Source organism: Harmonia axyridis, chromosome 1, assembly GCF_914767665.1.
Source record: "Harmonia axyridis chromosome 1, icHarAxyr1.1, whole genome shotgun sequence".
Taxonomy (NCBI): Eukaryota; Metazoa; Arthropoda; class Insecta; order Coleoptera; family Coccinellidae; genus Harmonia; species Harmonia axyridis.
This window is the reverse complement of record NC_059501.1, coordinates 36816884-36844388: the sequence shown is the minus strand read 5'-3', so window position 1 is coordinate 36844388 and position 27505 is coordinate 36816884. Positions and strand designations below refer to the sequence as shown.

Sequence of the window (27505 nt, the reverse complement as noted above, 5' to 3'; positions counted from 1 at the left end):
CAATTCTGACTTTGAAAGTAAATGGAGGAATAGATTTGATTGCGAAATATTCATCTTCTTTTACATAAGCCATAGAATTGTGCCAAACATCATAGTCGAAATAATTAAAAGCATCAGTCACACAACGAACTAAAACTACGTGAAAATGCATTTCAATAATACCCCTATATGGACCACACTGGTCTATGCGAATTATCAGAAAGTAATTAAGAAGTGACAGATGCGGCCAATGAGTGTAACCAAAAATGCTCTCAAAGTGGAAAGGGGAATACGAGGGGAAATATTCAGCCAATAAGATCAATCAAATCGGGACATTCTTGTTTCCAAGACGATTTGCTAAATACCGGGGTTTATTTGAGAGTATTGATAGCAATATTTTCATAAATTGCAAAGGAATTTCTGAAAACTTGGACAACCCTGGTATAATTGAAATATTCAGGTTTCCTCCAAGTGAATTTGGATATACTATACTTATAAGTGATAACTGCCCACTACTTTCCTGAGTCTGTTAACATTCTCAAGAGTTTTAACAGTTTCAATAATTGTTCTTTGGAAAATACCATTTCTAATCAAAACTTCTTTCGATGTTTTCCAGTTCGCAGGATCGACTAAATTGAGTTGATCCGATAAAAAACCAATTCATCATCAAAGTATTAATTGAATTTGAGGAGGTCGCGAAGTTGAGGAGGAAAAATAGGTAGAAACTTCCCTTATATCTAATTGTTTCAACAAAATTACTGTATTTCAATTGGAATGGAGCCTATAAGATGAATTATAGAGAATAAGTAATATGAACAATGACTTGAACATAATTCCTGATTTTTGAGATTTATTCAAAATGTAAGGCCCATTTTATTTAGTCACTGTCATATTCTTCAGTTAAATGAATTTGTTCCATATACAATCAATTACTATAAGACCCAATAATTTTGTCAATTGTATTCTTAAGTTCTATGGTTCTATGTCCCCCTTCGCCATTTTTAGGCTCAACTTGAACTAATTGTCGCCACTATGTACAATTAAGTCACTATGACTAGCACGATAGTTTCGTGCCATCTTTCGCCGTGAATACAATCTAAAATATCACGAAAATATTTTCATTTTGAAAATGAGCCAGTATTATGATATAATGATTTCAATTTCATCATTACATAAGTGTCGCTGAATATCAGGAAGAGAAAATGAGGTATTTGATTACACACCTGTTATTTCTAGAAAAATTCTCAAACGGGGTATGCTGTTATATTTGTTTAATTATTGCTTGTCAAGTTAGGTATAAGTTCATTCATTTAAATTATAGTGTCTGTTTGAAGTAATATTGTGCGAGGTGCCAAATATTCATTATCGAACATAATGAACCGAAAGTGGCTGCAAACATAAAAAAATCAATTACTGAGATTCGGAACAACGACTTCCGCTATCAGACTATGTCTTTGCGAAAAGAGTCATGAATCTTGTTGTATAATGAAGGAATTACATAGATATTAATACCAGAAAGATATTGAAAAATTTATATTTCCGAAACCTATGATTTGAGTGGAGTCAGGAGTGAATTGGGCTATTGGTACTTTAGATTGTTTTTTGGATCAAATCATTTGCTTTTCCGCTTTCGTATTTTGAATCAATCTTTTGAGCTCGTGCTACGATTGAAGTTTGCGATGGGGACTCAACTCGTCAAATATTATTTCTCCTTATTCAACGAAAACAAACTTTTTGTACAGGGTGAGCAAATAAGCGAGATGAGCGGTTATATCTCAGGATCCGCTCATCGTAGAGACTTGCGGTTTTTTTGATGGAATTTCTGTTTCTGTTAAGAAAATCCTATCATTACATTTGAAATTTCGGAGTAAAATGAACAGACAATGAACTTCTGACTTACCACCTCATATCGAAAGCAGCAAAAACAAATTTATCATGAGTATATTTTGTCCTCAATCAACAAGATATTATCTTTCAGACGAGATCTAATTTGCTCAAAAATGTTGTGCCAAACTGAAGTTACAGGCATTTCAATCAGTCAGATTTTTCCCTTTCACCTACCCTTATTTGATGTCGTAAAATCGAAAGTGACAATTCAAAAAGATTCAGAATTTTCCAAGGATTACAATGATGATATTCTTTCTTCAACTCTATTTGAAACATTTTCGAGTAAATTTCATTTTTCTACTCGACGGTAGCTATTACGCCCCCTAGCGGTATGAACTTCAAAATAATTTTCAGTGTATTCTCTTGTACACTTTAGTGGTGAAATTTTTTACCGCAAGACTCTACGATGAGTGGATCCTGGATATAGCCGCTTACCTATCTTATTTGCCCACCCTGTACATGTTGTAGTATCCATACTATAACCCACAGAATCGTTATAAGCGAATAACGAATCCTTTTGACAATGATGTTGTTTTATTCAGAAAATTATTTTAAAAAATTCCCAAAATACCAAAGGCTTCCAAACTAACCTCACTATTCAACACATAGCAGCTTAACCTTACCACCAAAAATATTATCGAATAACGCTTGGACTAGCATTTTATCTTATTCTCAACACTGAAAACTGTAAAGAACGGTTTAACAGTTTTCTTATTGCAGCTTCAGGTTGAAGCAAGTATAAACATAAAGTTTGAACACGGGAGTGAAGAAAGAATGCCGACCACTGTTTACTTCGAGTTTTCTGAGAAAATGTATCTTTCAGAAATCTGAAACCGACGCATTCGCCATTTTGCCATACTATAAAATGTTCATCGAATCAGGTTGATTGAAATGTTTTTCTGATAAAAATGGTTCAATCTTCAATCTCTATTAAAAGTACAACTTTTGTGAATTATATTATATTACATAGGCGTATACAACTTCGCTTCCGCTGTTTTCTCCGAAATTCGAGGCTGCATTGTGAAAAACTGTTTGTATCGCTAGAGATATTGCTGAAATTAAGCAAGCACAGAAAGAGCTTTCAGATAAACTGAGCAGCTGTGTGAGAAGTGTAGAGGCACATGGCAAAATGTTGAAGCAGCATGCATCATCATTGCAGCAATTCAGTGGTGAGCTCAGTGTCCTTAAAGCTTCCCATTCAGTTCTGAGGGAGGACGTTTCGGGGTTGAAGAATCAGTTGGGGTCAGTTGATGTTGTGGCGTTGGGGAAAGCTAGCCTTATATTGAAGAGTGAAGTGTTGACCTTGAAGGATATCGCTGGTTCTTCCATCTCGGCAGCGGCAGCTGGAGCCGATGGTTCTTTATTGTACGTTAATCCAGTCGAGTTACTGGATCGTGTTAAGCGAGCTAACAATCTCATTGTCCGAAATGTTCCTGAGTCTGTAGATGTTACAACAGATAAAGCTTTAATTCTTGATATTATTTCGAAGATCAGGGACGGCTCATCCTGCGAAGTGATCGCGACCAGAAGACTCGGTAATTTGCGACAGGGGGCGCCCAGACTGGTTAAGGTAGAGTTTTCGAACCCGGCGGTACCTGCCAATATCCTACGTCATAGGTCCTTGCTGCCTTTGAGAACTACAGGAGGATTTCAATAGATGATGATAAGACGCCACTTCAAATTAAGCAGCTTCAGGACCTTCGCAAGGAGCTTGAAAGAAAACGTTCTTCTGGGGAGACTGACCTGACTATTAAATACAAAAAGGGAATCCCTTCGATAATCAAAATACCGTCTTCAAAAAATTGAAGTCTAACTTGATTACGTTGCCACTCATTTATACGAATCTTGTTTCTATGAACTCAAAATTCGAAGAGTTATCTGTCTTCGCTTGTGATCGTGTTGGAATCGCCTGTTGGAATCAATTAACGCATGATTTTGTTGGAGCTGCGTCGGTGAGCGTGTTCAAGAATGGGTTCGACATCTGGTGGACAAGAGTTCTTGAATAAAGTCAAACATATTTTCAAATATCGGATGTTTCAGTATGTGTTGTTTTTCCTGAATTGTTTTGGTGTTATTTTTTCACATTAGGTTTTATTTTGTTAAGAGTTTTATAGTTTTATACTCAACTCTGTATCCAATGTAATAATAATAATAATAATAATAATACATTTATGATTCAAAGTATTGTCCATCGCTGGTCACCACTTTGTCCCATTTCTCGGACAGCGTACGAATGCCGCGTTGAAAAAACTGGTCATTATTTGAAGATATCCACGCATCGATCCAATATTTTACTTCTTCATAAGACCGGAAGTGCTGGTCAGCAAGTGATAAACTGGGGGAGCAACGTATGGAGAATACGGCGAGTAGGGTAGGACTTCTCATTTCAACGTTTCCAAGTTTGTCTTGACCACTTTCGCAACATGAAGTGAAGCATTATCATGCTGTAAAATCACTTTATCATGTCTCTCGTTGTATTGCGACCGTTTGTCTTTCAATGCTCGTTTCAAATGCCTTAATTATGTTCGATAACGATCGCCTGTGATTGTTTCAATCGGTTTCAACAACTCACACTACGCCGAGAGGATCCCACAAAATACTGAGCATGACCTTGGAATATTCGGGCCGTCAAGATGAAAGCATGACCGAGATATCCCCATGCTCTCATCTGCGCTTGGGATAATCGGTATTTTTCGTCTCCAGTCCAATGTGTGTTTTTTTTTCAAGGTGTATAACTTCAAATTGGCATTACTGTTCAAGATGGCGACCGATTTAACAGCTGTTAAGTGATTTATTTTTATTATGGTTTGGCAATTTATCATGAATAGACTCACGCCTGAACAACGCTTGCAATTAGTGAAATTTCATTTCGAAAATAATGGTTTTGTGCGCAATACGTATCGCGCACTACGTCCATTTTATTTTGTTTAGCGATGAAGCGCACTTCTGGTTGAATGGCTACGTCAACAAACAAAACTGCCGCATTTGGAGTGAAGCTAATCCTCAAATGTCGAAACACCGTTACATCCAGAAAAACTGACTGTTTGGTGCGCTTTATGGGCTGGTGGAATCATTGGTTCGTACTTCTTCAAAAACGATGATGGCCAGAACGTTACAGTCAATGGTGATCGGTATAGAGCCATGATTACTAACTTTTTCATTCCTGAATTGAACAACCATGATGTCCAGTGCTGTGGTTCCAACAAGACGGCGCAACATGTCGCACAGCTCGTGCCACAATCGATTTATTGAAAGACACATTTCGTGACCGCTTAATTTCACGTTTTGGAGCTGTGAGTTGGCCTACAAGATCTTATGATTTAACACCGCTAGACTACTTTCTGTGGGGCCATGTAAAGTAATTGGTCTATGCGGATAAGCCACAAACCCTTGGCCATTTGGAAGACAACATTCGCCGAGTTATTGCCGATATACGGACACAAATGTTGGAGGAAGTCATCGAAAATTGGACGTCCAGATCGGACTACATCCGAGCCAGCCGTGGCGATCATATGCCAGAAATCATATTTAAAATGTAATGCCACAAGATTATCTTGGGAATAAATGAAATTCATGTCAATCGAATATTCCATCGTTGTTTTATTGCAATTTAAAGTTCTATAGCTCTAAAAAAAACACCTTTTAGAAATCCATTCTGTCTTTGCCTTGCAAGCAGCTGTTCATAAGCAAACAAACGCCTTCCAACATATCTCGGCTTCAACTCGTACGGCAGCCAATTTCCTTCTTTCTGAATTATTTCCATGACTTTCAGTCATTTTGAAATGGCTTGTTGATCTCACCAATTCTTGTTGCGTTTGGACAAGCCTTGAATCTTGAACAAGTAATGCCTCCAATTCTGCATTAACAAGGACCTTCTCCCTTCCACTTCTTCGACGTCAAAATGATCGTTCTTGAAATCACTCTCGACTCGTTCTTCACTAATAGCGGTCTCACCATAGCTATTTCAGAGCATTCGACGAGCATCAATCACAGATTTTTTCATATTAAAGCAGAAAATTAAAACCTCCCGCAAATGAGGAAAATTTGGTTCATAAGCTGACATGTTTAATCGAGAATAACTTCATGATGCAGACACAAATCGACTAATTTTTTGATGCCAAATGTATACCAATACCTAAGCTTATTGTATGAAATGTATGATTTATTCATTTAGACTACCAATTACCGCTACAGCCATCTACTCAAAAACGGCTGAAGCAAAGCTGTACACCTAATATTTTTTTTTTATTTTGGTTAATCCAGATTAAGTTCCGAGTATGACAACGAATAAAAATGCAACGACTTCTATATTATCTCCGCAAAAATCGTCCATCAATATCTCAATTTTAAAATCATGACTGAAATAATTCCGTTTATACAGGGTGTCGTGAACGTCTTAAGTTCAGAGGTATAGGGTGATGAAGAAGAGAAATCTTTATTGCTGAAGTGGAATCAGTCACTTTTTTCTGACTCACTCGAAATTGAATGTTGAACGAATCTTAAAACACAGAGTGTTTGTTTCAGTCCTTTCAGAAAAATTGAGTTCCTGATTATGGACTTTGAAGTTCAGAAAAAAATTTTTAAATACACTCGATTTTCTTGTTTCACTAAAAATCACCAAACCCTAAAATAACACACAATTTCGAATGACCATTTGTTTGATTATATTGGATTTAATTCCTGAATATATCCCAGATCGGATGAGTTTCATTCCAATAATTGAGAAAAGAGGATTTCATACCTATATGTATCGTTCCAGTTCTTCTAACAGATTTTGCCAATTGACCGAGATATTCGAATCATGAAAATATCAGTTCTGGAATATTTCGTCCGAAGGTTACCGTATTCCGAACGATAGGAAGGACGGACACGGACAGAATCGAAAATGACCTTGAATTCTTCATCAGTGAGTTGAACCCGCTCTAAAGTATCAAATATTAATTTGAATTCTTCTTCGAGAAATTTTTATTACAATCTCGGGAACTGAATATGAGTTATGTTAATAAATTCAGTAGGTTTTAAAAATCAAATAAGAATTGATAAAGAAATATGCAATAATTATCTATCATTTTATAATATTCTTACAAGATTCTCTTCGTACAGAGCAGATGACAAAACTGATGACAAATTATTTCCAGAATCCTAGGTTACATATGAAAAGAGACCTATTCTAGTTTTAGTTCCGTTTAGAACTTATAGTCTTCCACTCTTTCAATTATCAAATCAATTTTTCATCGATATTTCGATTCACAATTGAAATGATTCTATTCATTGGATGGTACATTTCTGGATTGTAATCTTTTTGTTCAATATTCACCCTAAAATTCATCCCTGAAAATGTTGAGTTTATGGAATTTTTCTAACTTGAGAGATTCAGATCGGAATATCACATTCCTATCAATATGCTGTTATTTTATGGCATTTTTATCAATGGGTTTCACATTTAAGCAGAAATTCAAAATATCATTATTGCTAAGAATGAATTGATGCTTTCATTATTAGTGGGAATCGAAGCAGATATGAAGGATAATTTTGAGATACTAATGCATGCGGCATATTACTTCTCATTGCAAATCAATAAATTAACTTTTGCGGAATAACTTTCTCGCCACGACACAAATTCTGTGAATTCTAATGAAGGCAAACATAAGATCGAATAATCCCAAAAATAAAAGTAACATAAATCCTTCGAATAATTCCATTAATTATTTCCGTTCTTATATTTCATAAGTTAATTTATAGGTATTTCTTTTCATGCTACTGAATAATCAAGGCTGAGGTGGAAGATTTTTCCATGTAGTTCAATTTCAACCAAATTCATTCGCAAAATTACGAGTAGTTTTCAACAAAATTGTGCTTCTAGAGTAGTAAAAAAGTAACAATTCACTTTGCAACTTTTCAAATTTCTGAAATAAGTAAGAACACTGGAAAAGAAATAGGTACCTACCAAATATTTCCATGATAACAAATCTGATCAGTTTGGGATTTTGCGTGTGAATATAGACAATTTCAAGTAACGTGCAAACTTTCGTTTTAATAGCATCGTCTGAACGATAGATAATTCAAGCAGAATAAAAACAAAACTAATAATTCAGTGACAATAGATCCGAGGAAGTGGAAATTATACATATATATATTCTAGTCATAAACAGCTTTCGATAGGGTGAATACCCATGAGAGGAACTTGAATGGAATCCTTTAAGTTAAATAAAATACCAAATATTGCAGTTATTTGAACAATTCCTCTCGAACATTGCTTTGAGAGAAGGAAATATTATCATATTTTAATTTTGCGATGTTTCGACAGTGTCGTTATGATCATAATTTGTGTTTTATTCGAGGATTCGAAATTTCTTTCTCTGCAAAAGTATTTCACGCAAAGCTAAGTGGAAATGAAACTACGAATATGATGCTGACACGGTTTATTGAAGATTTGCATAGGTAAGGAAAGTTGATGTACTCTCCATTTTGAGTGTTTATCTCGGTGTTTATGGAAGGAAGGTGAGGGAGGGGAAACGTCCCTTTCCATTCGACTTTTGGTATTCTTCATGCATTTCTATGCATTAGTATTACCATCCTAAATTACCCGCACTATACAGGGTGGCCACTTTTTCAATGGGATTGTATCGGTAACTTTTAAACCATAAGAGTTAGAAGGTCGGTCGAATGGGGAAAAGTTGCATGCATAGAAGCATTATCAAGCAGTTCAAACAAATCGAAATTATCAGGGCCGGTTATTGAGATATCATAAAAAAAGTAAATTCTGTCATTTTGATTTTTCTTTTTTCCCACTTTATTTCAAATATTATCAAAAAATGTTACAGGAATTTTTTATTCGACAGTAAATTGTTCTCAATTTGACGTAATCAGATTTCGTATCCAACGTTTCGTGCTCTGTGGGCCACCCTCAACCTCATTTTTTTCAATACGGACCTGTATATTTTATGACAATTTTCGAAATAACTTTTATCGCTGAATTCAACGATATATCATACAATGTCATTCAAAGTTGATTTGCAGGTGATTTTGACCCTTATCCAAATTTCTTTGGGTCGGATCTGTAGTGAATGCAATTTATCAAAAACTGCTGTTAATAAAATAGTCAAGAAACGCGAATACAATGATTTTAAATTTGAATACCAAGCCTTGCAAAACTTATATCGTGATGATATTAAAATAAAGTTCTATTCTGTAATTTGTTTCAACGGAACAAATGACAAATCCAACAATAGTGATTTCTCGCGAGAAGATTGAGAATGTATTGGAAGGTATTCAAGAAGACCAAATAAGCAAATGTATAAGAAGTATGGGTTCCAAAACCGTTAAGTGCATTCTACAAAATGGTGGACATTTCGAACACTTACTTCATTCATATTCATTTACTTTCGAATAATCATTCGATTTTTCTTTCCTAAAATGATAATTCGTTTAATTATTATGAATTGAAATATGTAAATAATTATAACTTGTTTCTTGATTTGATTCTGATATGTTTCATTCAGTTCAAGATGAGTAAGATGATTTTCTCATCGAAATGTATTGCATGTTGTTAATTAAACTGAAGGTAACTAAATGTAATACAGATCCAACCCAAAGAAATTTGGATAAGAGTCAAAATCACCTGAAAATCAACATTGAATGACATTGTATGATATATCGTTGAATTCAGCTTTAAAAGTAATTTCGAAAAGTGTCATAAAATATACATCCGTAATGAAAAAAAATTAGGTTGAGGGTGGCCCAGAGAGCACGAAACGTTGGATACGAAATCTGATTACGTAAAATTGAGGATATTTTACTGTCAAATAAAAAAATTCCTGTAACATTATTTGATAATATTTGAAATAAAGTGAGAAAAAAAGAAAAATCAAAATGACAGAATTTACTTTTCTTATGATATCTCAATAACCGGCCCTGATAATCTCGATTTGTTTGAACTGCTTGATAATGCTTCTATGCATGCAACTTTTTCTCCATTTGACCGACCTTTTAACTCTTATGGTTTAAAAGTTACCAATACAATCCCATTGAAAAAGTGGCCAACCTGTATATAACAATATTTTGGAATAACTCGCGAAATTTGTTGTTTATACTGTCCTCAGAAGCATAGAATGATCAAGCAGAATATAGAAAATAAATGAGAAGTGCCGGGATGAGAGATCAGAAGCATCAAGATGCTCAATCATTCACAATGACTCAAATGTTATATAATCGGCACAATTGGTAAATGAAGGAATGAGCGTTTAAAAGTTCCTGACTTGACGTTAGTTGTTTGCCTTTTTTTTCAAAGATTCGTAGAATTGTTCATTATCATGAAGTAGATACTCACAAATTATCATGTTTCTCAAAAGTAATTTCAAAAAATTTCAGTCTGATGAATTCTCTAGAAGTGAAAGTCTACCTTATTGCTTGATTGCAATATATGTATTTATGTCGATAATGCCGAACCTCAGGCAAACCCGCACTGGAGAAATCTAAATGTTTTCTTGGTAATTTTCTGCCACATCTTTCACCAACTACTATAATAAGCTTCAGAAATTTCCCCATTCTCCATACGATGAAAGAAAATATAGGGCTGATATATGGTTCTGATAAGTGATTGATTCTCTTCCACTAATGATACAACACGTCTTCAATTTTAGATAATGCAGGGGTTGGAATAATGGTAGCAGGTCTTCGTATTCATTAGTCAGCACGAAGGCAATATTCGGATGCCAAATCGCGATAACACTTTGTTCATTCCACCAGAATATCTTCATCACCGAAATCGTACAGGTTGAGTTGGAACTGAACCATCCCCCCAACGATATTGTATGGAATACTATAGGTGGAGAATATTGATTTAGACAGTGTTCGATTTATTACAATCTTGAATTGAGATGATGTGAATTAGTTGACAGACATGGAATATTTTTGAAATTAGATATGTCGTTTTATACTAGTGGAATAAATTAAAGGATCAAAATGAAATTCGAAATTTAAAGCGGTTTCTCAAATGGATGTATTTTCGATAACAATGGTCGTAACTCAATTTGAAAAAAGCTTTTTGAAGTTTGAAGTTTATAGTTTAGAGATCTCATGATGACAAAATTTTTCAAGCAACGTGTACCGCTCAATCCTAATGAATACAGTATCTAAAATTCCTGCGAAATTTTTTCAGTTTTTATTTTTGGCCCACAGACTTGGAATTTTTTTTCCAACTTAACCACTATATGAATGAGATAACTTGTTCATTCAGCTTCATTTTCCTTTTTTCAAAATTTCGATACGGGCATTTCTCTCTGAAATATCGAACTTTGAATTGAAAAGGACTTTTTTGTCTTTAACCATCAATATCTCACCAATCAATGTTTGCACAGAAAATTTAGGGTATGTTTTGAAATCTTGAATGAATTCTCTACAAGAAGTAGCTATGCTATTTTCGGAAAAAAATTTCTGCGTTCTCTACATTAATTTGAAAAGTTGATAAAAAAGGGCTTTTGGAGGCTTTTTCTATAATCAAGAGCTGAATTGAAAATATCGGAAAAAAACATCATTTTTGAGTGTGCCTTTTAGAGTTCAATATCACCACAAAATCCCAGAGAATTTCAATTCAATCCATGTAGCGGTTTTTCTGTTTCATACTATCGAATTTTCAAAAAATTAAAGGATCACGATTTTCGATTCAAATGTTCATAAACTCCAACAAAATGAAGAAATTGAATTTTTAAGATTTTTTTCTGCATTTTTATCAATTACAGAACAGAAAAATAACAGAATTCATGAAATAAATATTTTGGAAATCGAAAAAAAAATTTTTTTTTTAAAAAGTTGTGGATTTTAAAAAATACCACAATCCGACAAAGTAATCTAACCATGTTGGGGACATGTAAAATTGCGTTCACTCCCTCTATCTATGTTTATTAATCTATGTCATCACCTTTCGATTTTTGGAATTTCCTGTTAGAAATAATTCTATGTAGTTCCTGCATTACCTAATTATTAATTGCTAATGTCATATTGACAAACATTTTTTTATGCAAAATTTCTGGCTCTCCTATGGACAATTGAAATGCATAAAGCAAACCCCAATCCGAAGAATAAAACTACTGCTAAGAAAAAAATTAAAAAATTGAAGAAACCCAAGATAACGGAAATTGAAAACTCCAAGTCTTCTCAAGCTGAAATATTATCAGATGATTACCAACTGGATTACCACATAAAGTACCTCACACACCCGGAAGATGACTCTTTGTTGACCGATTCTGATATGTTATTTTCAACAACATCAGACAAATCAACTGCCTGCTATTTCAAAGAATTTGGCGACTTCTGGCCATATTTAGGAAAAATGAAATTACCGGAACTCATTAAAAACAAGAGGTTTTGTTTCATATTGAACAATCCTCAATATTTGAGGAAAGAGAATAGGATATATCTGGAGAATTTGAGTAACGAATCTTCTATTGTACCTCCAAAAAGAAAAGTTATTGAAGAACGTAAGCCAATCGACGAGAAAGAAAATATAAAAAAAGCCATAGATGAAATTGAGATAAATTTCAAAAAAGCCGAGGAGATAATGAAGAAAGATTTTCCCAATTATTTCCAATATTTGAAATCCTATTACACCAAGAAGAAAATGGGCTCATTAGGTAACAAAGACAACAAAGAATTCAAAGAAGTTATTTTGAATTCCAGTAAACAGACTAAAGATTATTTACTTGAGATGGAACACTTATTTCGATTATATAACAGTAATTTTGTTTGATTGTCTAATAAATATTCATTTCGATGGAAATGGAGCTTCTTTCATTAGATCCTTCATTATATTTTTGTCTGTATTTCCACCCTTTTGGGTCATCGAGTGGATTTTTCGAATAAATTATTCGCGACTCGAACAGAATTCATTAGAATTGGCTTGAATGTTTATTCAATTGAATAAATAATGAAACATTTTTGGCAGATAACTGTATTGTTATATTTGTCATTATCAATGCAAGCAATATTTAAAATTCCAATTCCAAATGAACCTCGCGAGGTGAAATATAATAGTTATTTTATTTTCATTCAAAATGATGAAAATTGAAGTTTCTTTGAGTTAGGATCGGATCAATCAATCATCCTTCAAGATTTCGAATGTGGTTGAAAGTTTTGTGACAGATATCTGCATGGATTCTTATGGTTTCAATTATATGAATAGTAGGTACAAGATTTGTTCCAAAACGTAGTTCTATAGTTGATTACCTTGAATGAATTCCTATGAACTATCAGCCGCGGTAGTCAATCTTCTACTTTGCTGCCTAGTGAAAAAAAATAACTATTTTACCTAACCTATAACCGATACTGCTTCTTCTACGAGGGTAAATCAAATATAAACGAGACTTTTTTCATGATATTTGTTTTTATTTCAAACGCAAAAAAGAATATAGTTTATTTTTCTATATAATCTCCTGATTTGGAAACATATTTTTTTCAGCGGATAGGCAGCTTTCCAATCCCTTCCACGTAGAAAGATTCAGGTCGTGTCTGCAGCCAATTGCGCACGTAGGTTTCAACCTCAGCATCACTATCGCCTCTCAAAGCTTCCTTGAGAGGGCCAAACACATGAAAGTCACAGAGTGATAGGTCTGGACTGTGAGGAGGGTGTTCCAATGTTTCCCACTCCAGTTGCTCCAATTTTTCCTTAGTCAAGGCTGCTGTATGGGGGCGAGCATTGTCATGGAGAAGAACCACTTCCCTGTTCTCTTCTTTTGCTGCGATACGCAAGTCAGACGGACCTCACTCAAAACGTTGCAGTAGTAGGCCGCATTAATTGTACGGCGCTCGTGCAGAAAATCGAGATACAGCAATCCACGCTGGTCAAAAAAAAACGGTAGCCAACAAAACCTTGTCTGCCGACAAACGTGACTTGGCTTCCACTGATCCAGGTTCTCCTTGTTTTCTTCACTTTATACTCGCTTGTTTAGACTCTGGGGCGAAGTGATGCACCCATGTTTCGTCACAGGTGAAAATGTTTGTGAGAAATTGCTCTCTCTATTCCTGAAATCGTGCAAAAAAAAGCCCACACATCTGAAGAACTTGATTACGACACGTTGCGGAATTGACGGAAGTGTCTTTTGCTCCGAAATCGTCACGGTGGACACTGAGAGGGTCGTGGTGGTAATCCCACGTGCTTTCCCTACTCCTGACAAACCTATCCAACAACAAACAATGCGGAAACGTTCTCCCTACACTATCGTGCCTGACAGGCGAAAAGTCTCGTTTATATTTCATTCACCCTAGTATATAGGATGATAGTCTTTCACAAACACATTAAATACCAGCCGAAAATTTCACTTGAAAGACATTGTTGACAATTAAGATGTCTAAAATCATGGTGAATGCACTCGTCAAATTTTGAATGCAATGACATTCGACCAAATTCAAAATATTAGTTTTAGTTCGTGGCGGCGCCGCAATGTCATACTTGTCATTTCGATCATTTTTCCGTTGTTTTTGATACTGACCAATCAAAAGCGACGTGTAACCGAGTATGATCGTGCATTGTCGTGAAACAGAACACGAAACGTTTACTGGAATGAATTCAAATATTTGTAATAGAGAGAGTTTATTGGTATTTCAATTACAAGAATTACTTCCATATATCATAACTATAATGAATGATATACATATAGGTACATAATGGCACAAAACTCGTAAATAATAAATAACAAGAATCTTAATCTGTTGATAGCGCTACCTACAGTTGACATAACGAAGCTCAACTAATATTTTCAAAATTGGCAAAACAAAAGCCAATCAGTTCATACACCTGGTTTTTAGACATCTTATTTACAATCAGACTTGATAGACGTCAAGTGGTTGTCAATGTATATTTTTGATTACATTTCACCAAAGTTGATTATAGGCAGTCGTAGATAGAAAGTTGTATTATATACATATGTGATAATGCATCATTACTATATTGGTGCGTTTAATTAATTCGTGCTACGCACTCGTTTGCAGCTTACACCCTCATGTAATAATGATGCCTTTATAGTTTTTAAAAAACTATTATTGAATCAAGACAGTGATGTATTTGACATGTTCTTTAATAATTAGTTCTCAACATTTAAAAAACAAAATAAGGTTTGTGATAATGATGGTTCATCACAAAAAGATCCGCTGTCATATTGAATCCTCTGTGGTTGTATCCTTGCTAGCATGTATATGGATACTACAAATATTCATGAATTATAAAGATGCACGAGCCCAATTTCATCCCGAATTTTCGGCTCGGCTGTTAGCAGCTGATATGAAAGATGGATATGGGCCCAACTATTGCCCTCGCCTTTCCCTGGACAGCAACATATCACAGGAAAATATGTACGGTTTTGAATCCGGGCTAATCCGGTGGCAGTGCGGAGCCCGATCATGAATTTATTCGCATATTCATTTAATGTTCGTGACAACACGAGATATATCTCCTGTTTAACATGTCACTCACATGTTATGTCATTATGGAGATGCAAATCCGAAAATTTTGTTGACTAGCTATTCTCCATTTCTCCGCTTCGAACCGATCGATGGAAAGGAAATGTTATGAAACGGCTCGAATAACAAGTTTGTTTTGGTGTTTGAATTGAGGCTGAATTCAATCAAAGATGAAGTTGGGCGAGGTGCGCTTTTGGAAAGATTGAATTTCATTTGGATACCTGAAGTCGGCTTGAACAAAAATAAAACTCGAGAAGGCAATATCGTTGTACAGGGTGGGCAAATAAGCGAGGTAAGCGGCTATATCTCAGGATCCACTCATCGTAGAGACTTGCGGCAAAAAATTTTACCACTAAAGTAAACAAAAGAAAACACTGGAAATTGTTTTGAAGTTCATACCTCCACCGCTAGGGGGCGTAATAGTTATCGTCGAGTAGAAAAATGCATTTTACTCGAAAAATTTTCATATTAAGTTGGAAAAAAAATATCATCACTGTAAACCTTGGAAAATTCTCTATCTGTTTGAATTGTCACTTTCGATTTTGCGACATCAAATAAAGGTGGGGGAAAGATAGAAATCTGACTGATTGAAATGTCTGTAACTTCAGTTTGGCTCAACATTTTTGAGCAAATTAGATCTTATTTGAGAGACATCTTGTTGATTAAGGAAAAAATATACTCATGATGAATTTGATTCAGCTGCTTCCGATAGGGAGCGCTAAGTCAGAAGTTCATTGTTTTGTTCATTTTTCTCTGAAATTTCAAATGTAATGATAGGATTTTCTTAACAGAAACAAAAATTTCATTGAATTTGCATGAAAAAACCTGAAGGTCGCAAAGCGATAATTTCAGGCGTTCTGAAGTTACGGCCGAAAGAAGATATTCTTCAACTGATGCACTGAAAAACTAAATTGTGTCTTCTTTCGGCCATAACTCCCGAACGCCTGAAGCTATCGCTTTGCAACCTTTTGGTTTTTTCATACAAATTTGATGGGATTTCTGTTTCTGTTAGAACTTGAAGACTCAATTTGGTTTTTCGCAGTGCATCAGTTGAAGAATATCTTCTTTCGGCCGTAACTTCAGAACGCCTGAAATTATCGCTTTGCGACCTTCAGGTTTTTTCATGCAAATTCAATGAAATTTTTGTTTCTGTTAAGAAAATCCTATCATTACATTTGAAATTTCAGAGAAAAATGAACAAAACAATGAACTTCTGACTTAGCGCTCCCTATCGGAAGCAGCTGAATCAAATTCATCATGAGTATATTTTTTCCTTAATCAACAAGATGTTGTCTCTCAAATAAGATCTAATTTGCTCAAAAATGTTGAGCCAAACTGAAGTTACAGACATTTCAATCAGTCAGATTTCTATCTTTCCCCCACCCTTATTTGATGTCGCAAAATCGAAAGTGACAATTCAAACAGACAGAGAATTTTCCAAGGTTTACAGTGATGATATTTTTTTTCCAACTAAATATGAAAATTTTTCGAGTAAAATGAATTTTTCTACTCGACGATAACTATTACGCCCCCTAGCGGTGGAGGTATGAACTTCAAAACAATTTCCAGTGTTTTCTTTTGTTTACTTTAGTGGTAAAATTTTTTGCCGCAAGTCTCTACGATGAGTAGTTCCTGAGATATAGCCGCTTACCTCGCTTATTTGCCCACCCTGTACAGTGCATCCCATTTTGGGTGAGACAGCCAGGTTCCTCGCTTGTTATTTAAGATAGAGCCTTGCGGTTTTCACGTTCCTGTCCTACTTTTTCGTGAAACTCAAGTTGGTCTAATCAGATTCTGCATAACTGTTTCCGTTCAAAAGATACAGGGTGATTTTGGAAATTGATACTTTGCGGACCCCTCCTCTATCTCCGAAATTATTAGAAATAATGCTGAGCTGAAAACTACGTCTGAATCAGAATTCTGTGTAGAATCCAGTGGCGTACTCAATATTTTTTTCGGGGTATGGTTTTGAAGATTCAACACAAACCTATATTTTTTTTAATGGAACACCCTATATATCATTACTTCGTTGAATTCGTTATTTTTTTCCCTTCAAAATGATATATGATACTATGTAGGTAGGATGTTCAGAAATGTTAAAAAAACACTAAAACGTCAAATAATGATGATTTTTTGTAAATGGGCCATGAATTTTCTATGTTTCAATAAGAGGATTATTACTTTCGATTTTTAAAAGTAGTAGGTCATTGATGACACAAACATCCTTGTTGCTATTATGGCTACTATGCATTTGGGAGCATTGTTTTATCAAGTAGGTATTGGAGGGAAAAAACCAATCTGATCTAGCTGTTATCGCTATAAATTATTGTTATCATTATTGATTTTTATTTTCTATGGGAAATCCATTGCCCATTAACAAAAAATCATCATTATTTGATGTTTTAGTGTTTTTTTAACACTTCTGAACATCCTACCTATATAGTGTCATATATCATTTTGAAGGAAAAAAAATAACGAATTCAACGAAGTAATGATACACATGGTGTTTCATTAAAAAAAACATAAGTTTGTGTTGAATCTTCAAAACCATACCCCGAAAAAAATATTGAGTACGCCACTGGATTCTACGCAGAATTCTGATTCAGACGTAGTTTTTACCTCAGCATTATTTCTAATAACTTCGGAGATAAAGAAGGGGTCCGAAAAGTATCAATTTCCAAAATCACCCTGTATCTCTTGAACGGAAACAGTTATGCAAAATCTGATTAGACCAACTTGAGTTTCACGAAAAAGTAGGACAGGAACGTGAAAACCGCAAGTCTCTATCTTAAATAACAAGCGAGAAACCTGGCAGTCTCACCCAAAATGGGATGCACTGTACAGGCAGTGACGGATTTACAGATTTGCCGCCTGTAGGCTATTCAACTTTTGCGCATCTGAATTTTTCTAGCTTAGTTTCCAAACAAGGGCGTAGATCTTTTTTTTTCTTGAGGGGTACATAATCGAAAAAAAATTTTTAGTTATGAGTTATGAAGTGAAATGAGAGATTCCTTCGATAAATTTGAAAATGAAATGGCCCATAAACATGAGCCCGCAAACGCTTTGCTTTCGAGATACAGAGCGTTTCTTGTAGTCCTATTTTTTTTTGTGATGCTTAACAAGTTTATCGAATATTTATTAATCTTCGCTACAAAGTTGGTAAATAAGTACCAAAACTTATAATTAATTTATTTATCACAGCTACCTAATTGGATATTTATAATAATTTGGATTTTCCTGAGGATTACTATAGAGAGCTGCTTTTTCTCGAAATCAATTGCAGATACGACAACACTAAATACGACAACCCAAAAAGTGTAGTACTGAACCAGAGTTTTCTTTTTATTTTCCTACACTACCAGTGGTTCATAAAAAAATAATTCTGGAGGAAAAATCGAGCATTCTTCCAGAAAATATCACCCTGTTAATTTGCATTCAAAACTAGGATATCGCATGATAAAAAATGAATTGGAATATCTATTCCAATTCAAGTTGAAAATCTTGTGAAAGGAAGGTGCTATGAGAAAAAAACTTGAACTTTAACACTTGTTTCTCCAAAACAAAGCGTTTGCGGATTATGTTATAGGACTTTTTTCTTGAATTGATCCGAGAAATCTGTCATTTTCATTTGTACCCCCAATTTAGGAACACCCTGTAGATATAGTCAATTAAAAACTGTTGTCTTCACAAATAAATTGCAATCTGAATGAATCACAAGAAAAAGTTTCGTTCTTTGTCTTTGCGAGACTTTCAAAATTTTCTATTTTGAAAATATTGGGGGGGGGGAAGTAATTAACCCCATTACCTCTCTCCATTTCTACGCCCTTGTTTCCAAATGTATTAATTCTAATTGTAATTAAATTCTAACTTTACGGTCATCCTCGTTGCATCCCAGATGGTTATTGTTGAGAACTAAGGTACTGTATGTCCTTGATTATTTTCACAGCAAAAAATTATCGAAAAAACATTATTTATAACAAAGAATATCTCAATCACGTACAACCTTCAAAGTTCGGTTAGATTAGATAGTTTTAAAACAATACAAATAAATTTAATTTTTTTAATATTTTTTCGTATTATAGTTTGGGTTATCTATATCATAAAATATTACAATATTTTGTTGCGAGACTTTGAATTCGCAAAATCATTAATTATATCATCCTTCAAAATCTTATTCATTAGTGTATTTTATTTATATATTTATTTATCCAATAAACGGTACAAAACCTTTTTACAACAAAAATTATCATTAAATTATCAATTTTATCGTCTACCCCACAAAAATTATACAAAAAATAAAATGACAATGTTATAAGACGTCTTAAATATTCTTCCAACTCCGGGACAGAGCCAAGCAGGTTGACATTTTAATCAACTACTTGACGAAAATCAAGCTCGTGAAACTTTACATACTTGAGCTTGACTTGAGTTGATTTTAGATATTAATTTCTTGACTTGATATCAAGCTACTTGATATTATTTGAGCTTGGTATGCACGCGTCGCACGGCATATATTTCAGCAATCTCGTGCGTGCTAGGACTAAATAAGGGAATTCCTCGAGAGCCGAGAGACTGAAGTATTCACCAATGTGACTTTATTAGTATTATAGTTTTCTCACATTTCTATGAAATCTTTTGGTAGATTTTGGTAGTTTCAGAAATATCTTTCCAAGCTCGGCCAAAATGGATTTTTTATCAACGACAGCATCTTCAGCTGCTGTAAAAGACAATTTTCCAGAGCCTTACAGTTACAAAAACCCGCAATAGGTTAGGCGACAAATCTATAAGATGCGTCATGTGTCTTAGATTTTGGATAGAAAGAAATCAAACAAAGCCTGGAGGTATCTCAATATTATGAAACTTATTTTTTTTAATTTTGTTATAATTTATAGTGATTTAATCTATGTTTCTGTATCGAAAAAGTTATTATTCTCGGTACTTTTATACAATAAGTTTGATAAACAAAAGTGTTTTTTGTTTCTCATTTCATCATTTTTTTAATGATGTGACACTACACAATAATAAAAATAAAGAAATAAAGTAGCTTGATATGATTCAAGTACTTGACTTGACTTGAGATTTGAGAAACTCCTACTGGACTTGAGCTTGGCTTGAAATCAAGTCACATCATAACATGACATCCACTTGAAATCTTCTGATCTCAAGGAAGGCAGTCCAAGCTGGACCCGCAACCGACTCGCAGATAAAGACTCGAAAGATAATGAGCCACTTTTAATTGAAACATATCTGAGGAACTTGTTTTGTACTCTTTCAAGAAGAAGGCTGTCTACGGATGTATAGAGGGACCAGAACAATCTCAGAGTCCTCGGAGGTGCCACAGAAAATATGTGGTCTGAAACACAACTCACTGTCATACAATATACCCAAGTCCTTGAAACAAATGCTCTCTCAATGGTTCTACCTCCGATGGAAAAATGAACTGTCAAAGGGAATTCTAAACGGGAAATAGTCATAAACTGACATTTATTGATGTTAATTGTTTTACAATTGTTTGCACACAACTCTTCAACAGCCTGAAGATCCGATTCCAGCCCCGCAACGCCAGCCAACGACTTAACTGAAGTAAAAAGATTCAGATTATCAGCAAATTGTGAAAAACGGATAAAGCGAACGACGAGTCTCATATCATTAATGAAAATCAAAAACAACAATGGCCCCAGGTGACCTCCCTGAGGAACGCCTGACGTCACGTAAACTGGAACTGAAAGCGTGTTACCTATCTTCACGAAATGGAATCCACAAATTAAATATTCCTTGAAAACCAAATGTCCCAAGTTTCCTCCCCATAGTAGAATGCAACACACTGTCGACTGCCTTTCTAAAATCTGTATGTACAACCTGTTCTGTACTTTTTAATGAATCTGTAATAATGGTTGTCGTTTTGACCTGTGAACACGTTGAAAAAATAATAAAAGTGAGAATATTATTAACAAAAACACCAACACTCGCCATCCCACAAAAAAGGGCTATATTTCATAGTAGTCATAAACAAGCATATTTTTCGATCATTGCTCATATTAGAAAATTTAAATCTGAATATCTGTGAATTCATTGTCAATTCAAGAGTATTTCTCGAAGAAAACATTCGTTACAATCGAATACCCTTCTTCGTTAGTTTATTATGATGGTTTATCGGAAAATTCAATCAATTCCTCCAGAGGCGGCAGTCCTTCATTCCCTATAATTATTATTCAATTATTCGAGCTCCTTCAAATCAGTTGAAATTCATGATTGTTCATTCAAGATGTGAACCATTAATTTTCCACTTCATGAGACAAAATGGGATTGCTGAGTTTGCAGCAACTTTTTATCAATGATTGATTTCAGCACCATCATGAATTCCTATAATGCGCGATTTTAAATTTCTTGATTCGAATTATACTATCGCATTTATATAATATGATTTTATTTTCATGTAATTGTTTAATGTATTTCTCATAGAGATGAATAAAATCTGATTCGATTCAATTTTTTTTTTATTCGTCAGCTTTATTTACTTTTTTGTTCTATTTCTACAATTGATGTTTTTTGTCTCGAATTCTAGCATGAAACTTCTATTGCTATTGCTACAGAAATCATCTGTTATAGATTTATACTACTGTTGTAGAATTGATTTCTTCCACACGCTTGAAGTCAAGCTTCAGGCGTATGTCATTGAGTTGATACAAGCCATCTAAACTGGAAAGTTTAGAAGGTTGATACTGGGTGATAGACGTGAACCTTGGAGGATGTGTTACTATGACTCATTTGCTGTCGTTTGAGCCATATTTGGTGATAACCAAAAATTAACAATTTACGAGATATTTGAGTTGTAATTTTAAAAGATTTTTCACCTTACTGACAATATTTTCTACGTTGACCAAATTTTATTTTGATTCTGAATTATTTTCGTGGCCAGCGAGAAATCTGGATCGAACACATCGAGCACATCGAAGCATCGAGAAGACTGACAGTAAATTTCAGGCGAAAAGTAACAGCTGAAAAAATAAGAAAGGGGGTACGTGCTTGTAGGGGATGGTGGAAGTCTTTTTAACATAATTTATGATTACATCACCTTCTGAAATTTTGAGTTCAATTGTAATAAAAAATTATTTAAATATATTCTTTTTTGCTTGTTTCCCCTTTAAAATCAAAATCTGCTGAAACAAAACTAGTGACTGCATTCTAACGAAAACTTTTTCAGGAAATAAAAAAGTAAAAAAAAGAAATATGAGCATTTTTTCTTCAAAGCTGATAAATCTGTGATGAACAAATCTTCAGTAAAATGGTTATGAAAACTGAGCAAATAAATGGAGAATACTCTTAGAAATTGCAGCAGGTCATTCCTTGGCTGAAAAAGTGATTACCATAAAACTTTTTCCAATAAGCCATCCTTTCTTAGTTTCCTGTGAAATACGGATAATTCTTATTTTTAGTTTACCCAACTCGGAATAGAACGCAAATTCAAAGAAATTGTATATTATAACAGAAATTTTAATCAAGAAATTAGCGTCTGAATACTTGGTATATATTTATCGAAACCCTAAAAATTCCGCCTAAAAATGAATCAATGAATATTTTTTCAACAGAAAAATTGGGTCTTCTAATCAATCTGTCTTCTAAGTATTGATATACTTATCTACTAAGTACTGAAATATTTATGATCTAACTGAATGTTTGTATTAATCTTATTTTTCTATTATTAGGCCAATTGAAAAGTCCTCCGTCTGATGCACAGATGGCGGTGCTAGTATTTAATCCATATGATTTTTAGTTAGAACCAACCTTCACAAGATACGTGTTCAAATTTGACAGCAGTCCGACCATTAGTTCGTGAGATATTGCGTTGTGAGTATAGCTACTTTTGTTATTTGAAAAAAAATTGAAAAACAAATTTCGTGTGCTGATAAAATATTGCTTTCTGAAGAGAAAAAATACAGTTGAAGCGAAATCTTGGCTTGATGATGAGTTGCCAGGATCTGCACCAAGAAAATCTACCATTATTGATTGGTATGCTAAGTTTGAACGTGAGGAAATGAGCATCGAAGACGGCGAACGCATTGGACAGCTCACCACCGACGAAAAAATCAAAAAAGTTCACAAAATAATTTTGAATGATCGTAAAGTGCAGTAGATCGAGAAAGCAGACATTGTGAAGATATCATCTGAACGTGTACATCATATCATTCACGAATATTCGTACATGAGAAAGCTGGGTGCGAAATGGGTGCCTCTCGAGCTCATAATCGATCAAAAGCAACAACGTGTTAATGATTCTGAGCAGTGTTTGAAGCTATTTAAGTACAATAATCCTGAATTTTTGCGTCGATATGTGACGATGGATTAAACATGGCTCCATCATTTCACGATGAACCGAATCCAAAGCGAAGAAAAACACAACAGTCAGCTCGCAAGGTAATGGCATCATTATTCTGAGATGGGCAAGGTATAATAATCATTGATTACCTCCAAAAAGGCCAGACCATCAACAGCGATTATTATATAGCGTTATTGTGTCGTCTAAAGGATGAAATCGTTAAAAAACGGACCCATTTGAAATGTCACAAATCAATGAAAACAATGGCAAAATTGCATGAATTGGGCTTCGAATTGCTTCTGCATCCACCGTATTCGCCAGATCTGGCCCTCAGCGATGAAAGATCGCTATAATCGCTGTATCGCCCTCAACTATGTTGAATAATAAAATCGAATTTTGCCAAAAAAATGTGTTTTACTATGGTAGACCGGGGACTTTTCAATTGACCTGTTAGTATGGCTCTATTTCAACTTTCTAGTACTATTGCTTTTCGAATTCGAATTGAGGATGGAGATATAGGAAATGTATTTATTATTTCCTTTTGTACTTAGGTATTTGTGAAACTATGCGTGAATAAATGTATACCAAATTATGTGAGTTTATTTCAACTTATTCAAGCCTTACCTCATAGCTCTAATGAATTCTTTATCGAAATCGGAAACTGTAAAAGAAATATTCAGATTATTGTATACAGATTAGTTGATCAATTAATTATCCTCAAGAAATTGAGATAATTTTTAATATTTATGAAAATATAATCTTCTATGCAACACTTTCTTGGAACAGATTCTAGTAAATATACCAAGTGAATTTTCAGGTTGAATCAGTTACAAACATAGAAAAAAAAATCTGATGGGAAAATGATTCCAATAAAGGACCACTTATTCTAAACTTATGCACTTACTTTTTTCTTGTGGGGGGATGGGGGTCAACTTTGGAATTTTTATTGGGAAATCCGTATAATTACATTTTTTAACATTATTTGAGAATTTTTGTGACAGCATATTTCCATTGAAAAAGACGATATAAAAAGAAAGTGTTTCACTGTGAACAAACAATATATGAGAACTTCTTGACAAAATGGACCTTTCCTCACTAACACCACATCCATTCAATGCAATGAATATTTTCCAATCAAATTTTAATATTGTCTATTTTACCAGGTCCCAGTAAGTTACTTTTCATAACTTGGTGAGTAAGATCCCTCTAATAGACTGAAATAGAGCTCGTTGCAACAAGTAAACCCATAATTCGATACCCATTAAAACTCCCAGATTATCAGTAAGCATTGAATCTACCAATGAGATTTGATTCTTACCACGCAGAATTCCTTTAGATTGAACTCTCAACCCCGAACCTGTAGCATTAAACTACCCATTAATGAAATAAAAACATGTAGTGTAGAGCAATGCATGAAATAACAAGGTGTGCATAACAGTTGCAAATATGTTGTGTAATGAAATGATTGTTCATGCATTTCTTTCATTTGCAACAGTGTATCATTATTGTTGATATTTTTGAGATATAATTAATTATTATAGGTATGAAATCCATATAATCAAAACCATGGCAATAGGTGGAAGTTAAAATAATTTCAATCAATTCATACTATATATTTTTATTTCATTGAATTTGGACATCACTTTGAATGAGAAATCATTTCGAGATAATAAATATTGAATTCTTGACCAGTATTTGAAATTTTAGTGAGATTAATTTCATCGAAAGGTTTAGATGTATTCAGCTTCCTCTATTCGAAAACTAGCATGACTTATGTTTCTCAGTGCTTTCTTGCCCAGTACTGTTATGTTTACTATGCGATTTCATTTCTATTTCCTTCCTCATTTCCTTAGTAGTTACTTCAGGCACTACACTACTATCTCATCCTATTTCTTCACTTGTAATATTATACTTCTTATCTTGAGAATATTATTGAAGTAAATGAGAATATAGAGTATTTAGTCATGAATGAATGCATGATTAATTTGGATTTTCAACATGTCATCCGATTGAGGACCATGGATCCGTCAAGAGACCTGTCATTGGATAATTCGGTTTCAACATTTGGTATATTTTTTATTCTAAATTTTCGCGGTGCGATGCCTAATCAGGCAATCTGGAAAACATTTCACCATATTGATTTCTCATGTCAATTTTTTTCAAGTTCCGAGAGAGTAAAGGACTATTCGACAGGGTGTTCCTAAATTCGAAGTACAAATGAAAGTGAGAAATTCCTTAGATGAATCTTGGAAAAAAATGTCGTAATTGTTTTCAATATACATAGTATTTCTCGTAGTCTTACTTTGCATACGATTATACGAATTTATCGAAACTCTATGAATCATTGCTACAGATCAGCAAAACTCTAAAACTAATAATTAATTTATGCATCACGGCTTACAAACTGGATGATAATTCGGATATTTCTGGGAATTTCGAGATAAGTGTTAAATTTTCTTTCTTGAATCGAACCAAAGTTTTTTTAAATTTTTTCAAACTACAAGTGGTTCACTAAAAACAAAATTCTGAAGGAAAAGAGCGGGCACTGCTCCAGAAAAATATTATCCGGTGAATTTGCATATGAAATTGGCAGATCACAAGATGTGAGTTTTGATTTGCACTATCTTTGCCAAATTTCAGTTAGATATCTTCTGAAGTATAGGTGCTATCAGAAAAAGAAAACTTTAAATTTAACAACCTGTTTCTCGAAAACAATGCGTTTTTGGCCCATTTATATAGGACTTTTTTCTTAAAATTATCTGAAAAATCCCTCATTTTCGTACGTCCAATTTAGGAACACCCTGTATATTATCTCAAAGCATCAGCAAGTCTCTGAAGAATGGAATATAATAAACAAAGTATAATTTTTGCTGGAGTTTACAATTTAATTGTTTCTGTTGAAACAATTGAGCTTATGATGTAAGCTAAGTCATAAATAGCTTATTTTTTTTCGATTTTCAATGCATAATAGCTCACTTTCAGAATTAGTTCATTACCGAAAAATTTCTTGGAATATAAGTGAGACTTTCGGCTCAATATAATTGTCATATAATCAGTACAAATAGGTGAGATATCTGCAATATTGAACTACGTAATAATTTTTTCAAATAATGTATCACAGGACCCAAGTGTCATTCGATATTTTGATGTGAGGATGTCTTAAATAGAATATAAAATTTTGTTTCGCACTCTGAACCCGTGAGTTTTATTCCCAATGTATCGATTACAATTTTAGATATATCGGCTTTTGAGATAGCAACATAGTAAACAATGTTCAAAGAAAACTCATAATTGAACATAGTAAATAATCTTCGAAAAAAACTCATAATTGAAGAACATCCATGCGTATCACATTCATGAGGAAACAAGCACAAAAACAAGGTACAGTATAATTTTGAGGTTTTTTATATTCCTAAAGAGATAATGAAATACAAATTTTTGAATTTTGGTAAGAGTACATAATTGTGTTAAAAAATCTAGAAAAGCACTGACTGTGTCAGAAGGAACTGAGCGCTAGTTCATTCATTTATTCAGAAAAATTAAGAATTATATAAGAAAATAAGGAAATCATTGACGAGAAGTCAGCAGCTTTTGACAACACATATACCTATATAAAGTTGTGCAATTAGCGCGATTTGTGATCAACAATCATGACTTACCAAATGGGGTATCAGGTTCGAAAAATGAAGCAACTCTGCTACAAATCCCACCTCTTCATAGGGTCCTTGGTGCGGGATAGATAGATAGATATATGAATAAATTTTATTCGATCCATTATATCTTCCAGATGTGAATCACGTTACACGAACAATTAAAAAAAAACCTATAACCTACGATTAATTCTAAGCTTAAACCTTTTCTAAAATCTTT

At 34.1% G+C, this 27505-nt stretch overlaps 1 protein-coding gene across 2 annotated transcripts in view; it reads left to right on the top strand.

Moving 5' to 3' along the window:
• LOC123682994 (sodium channel protein 60E-like) overlaps positions 1 to 27505 on the top strand; it is a 222303-nt gene that overhangs the window by 157776 nt on the left and 37022 nt on the right. Inside the window, exon 2 of one of the 2 annotated variants that reach the window (XM_045621887.1) lies at positions 24799 to 24804. The exons of the other annotated variant lie outside the window; for it this stretch is intronic. Coding sequence (XP_045477843.1) covers positions 24799 to 24804 — 6 coding nt within the window. The remainder of the gene's footprint in view (positions 1 to 24798; positions 24805 to 27505) is intronic. 2 annotated transcript variants of the gene reach the window in all.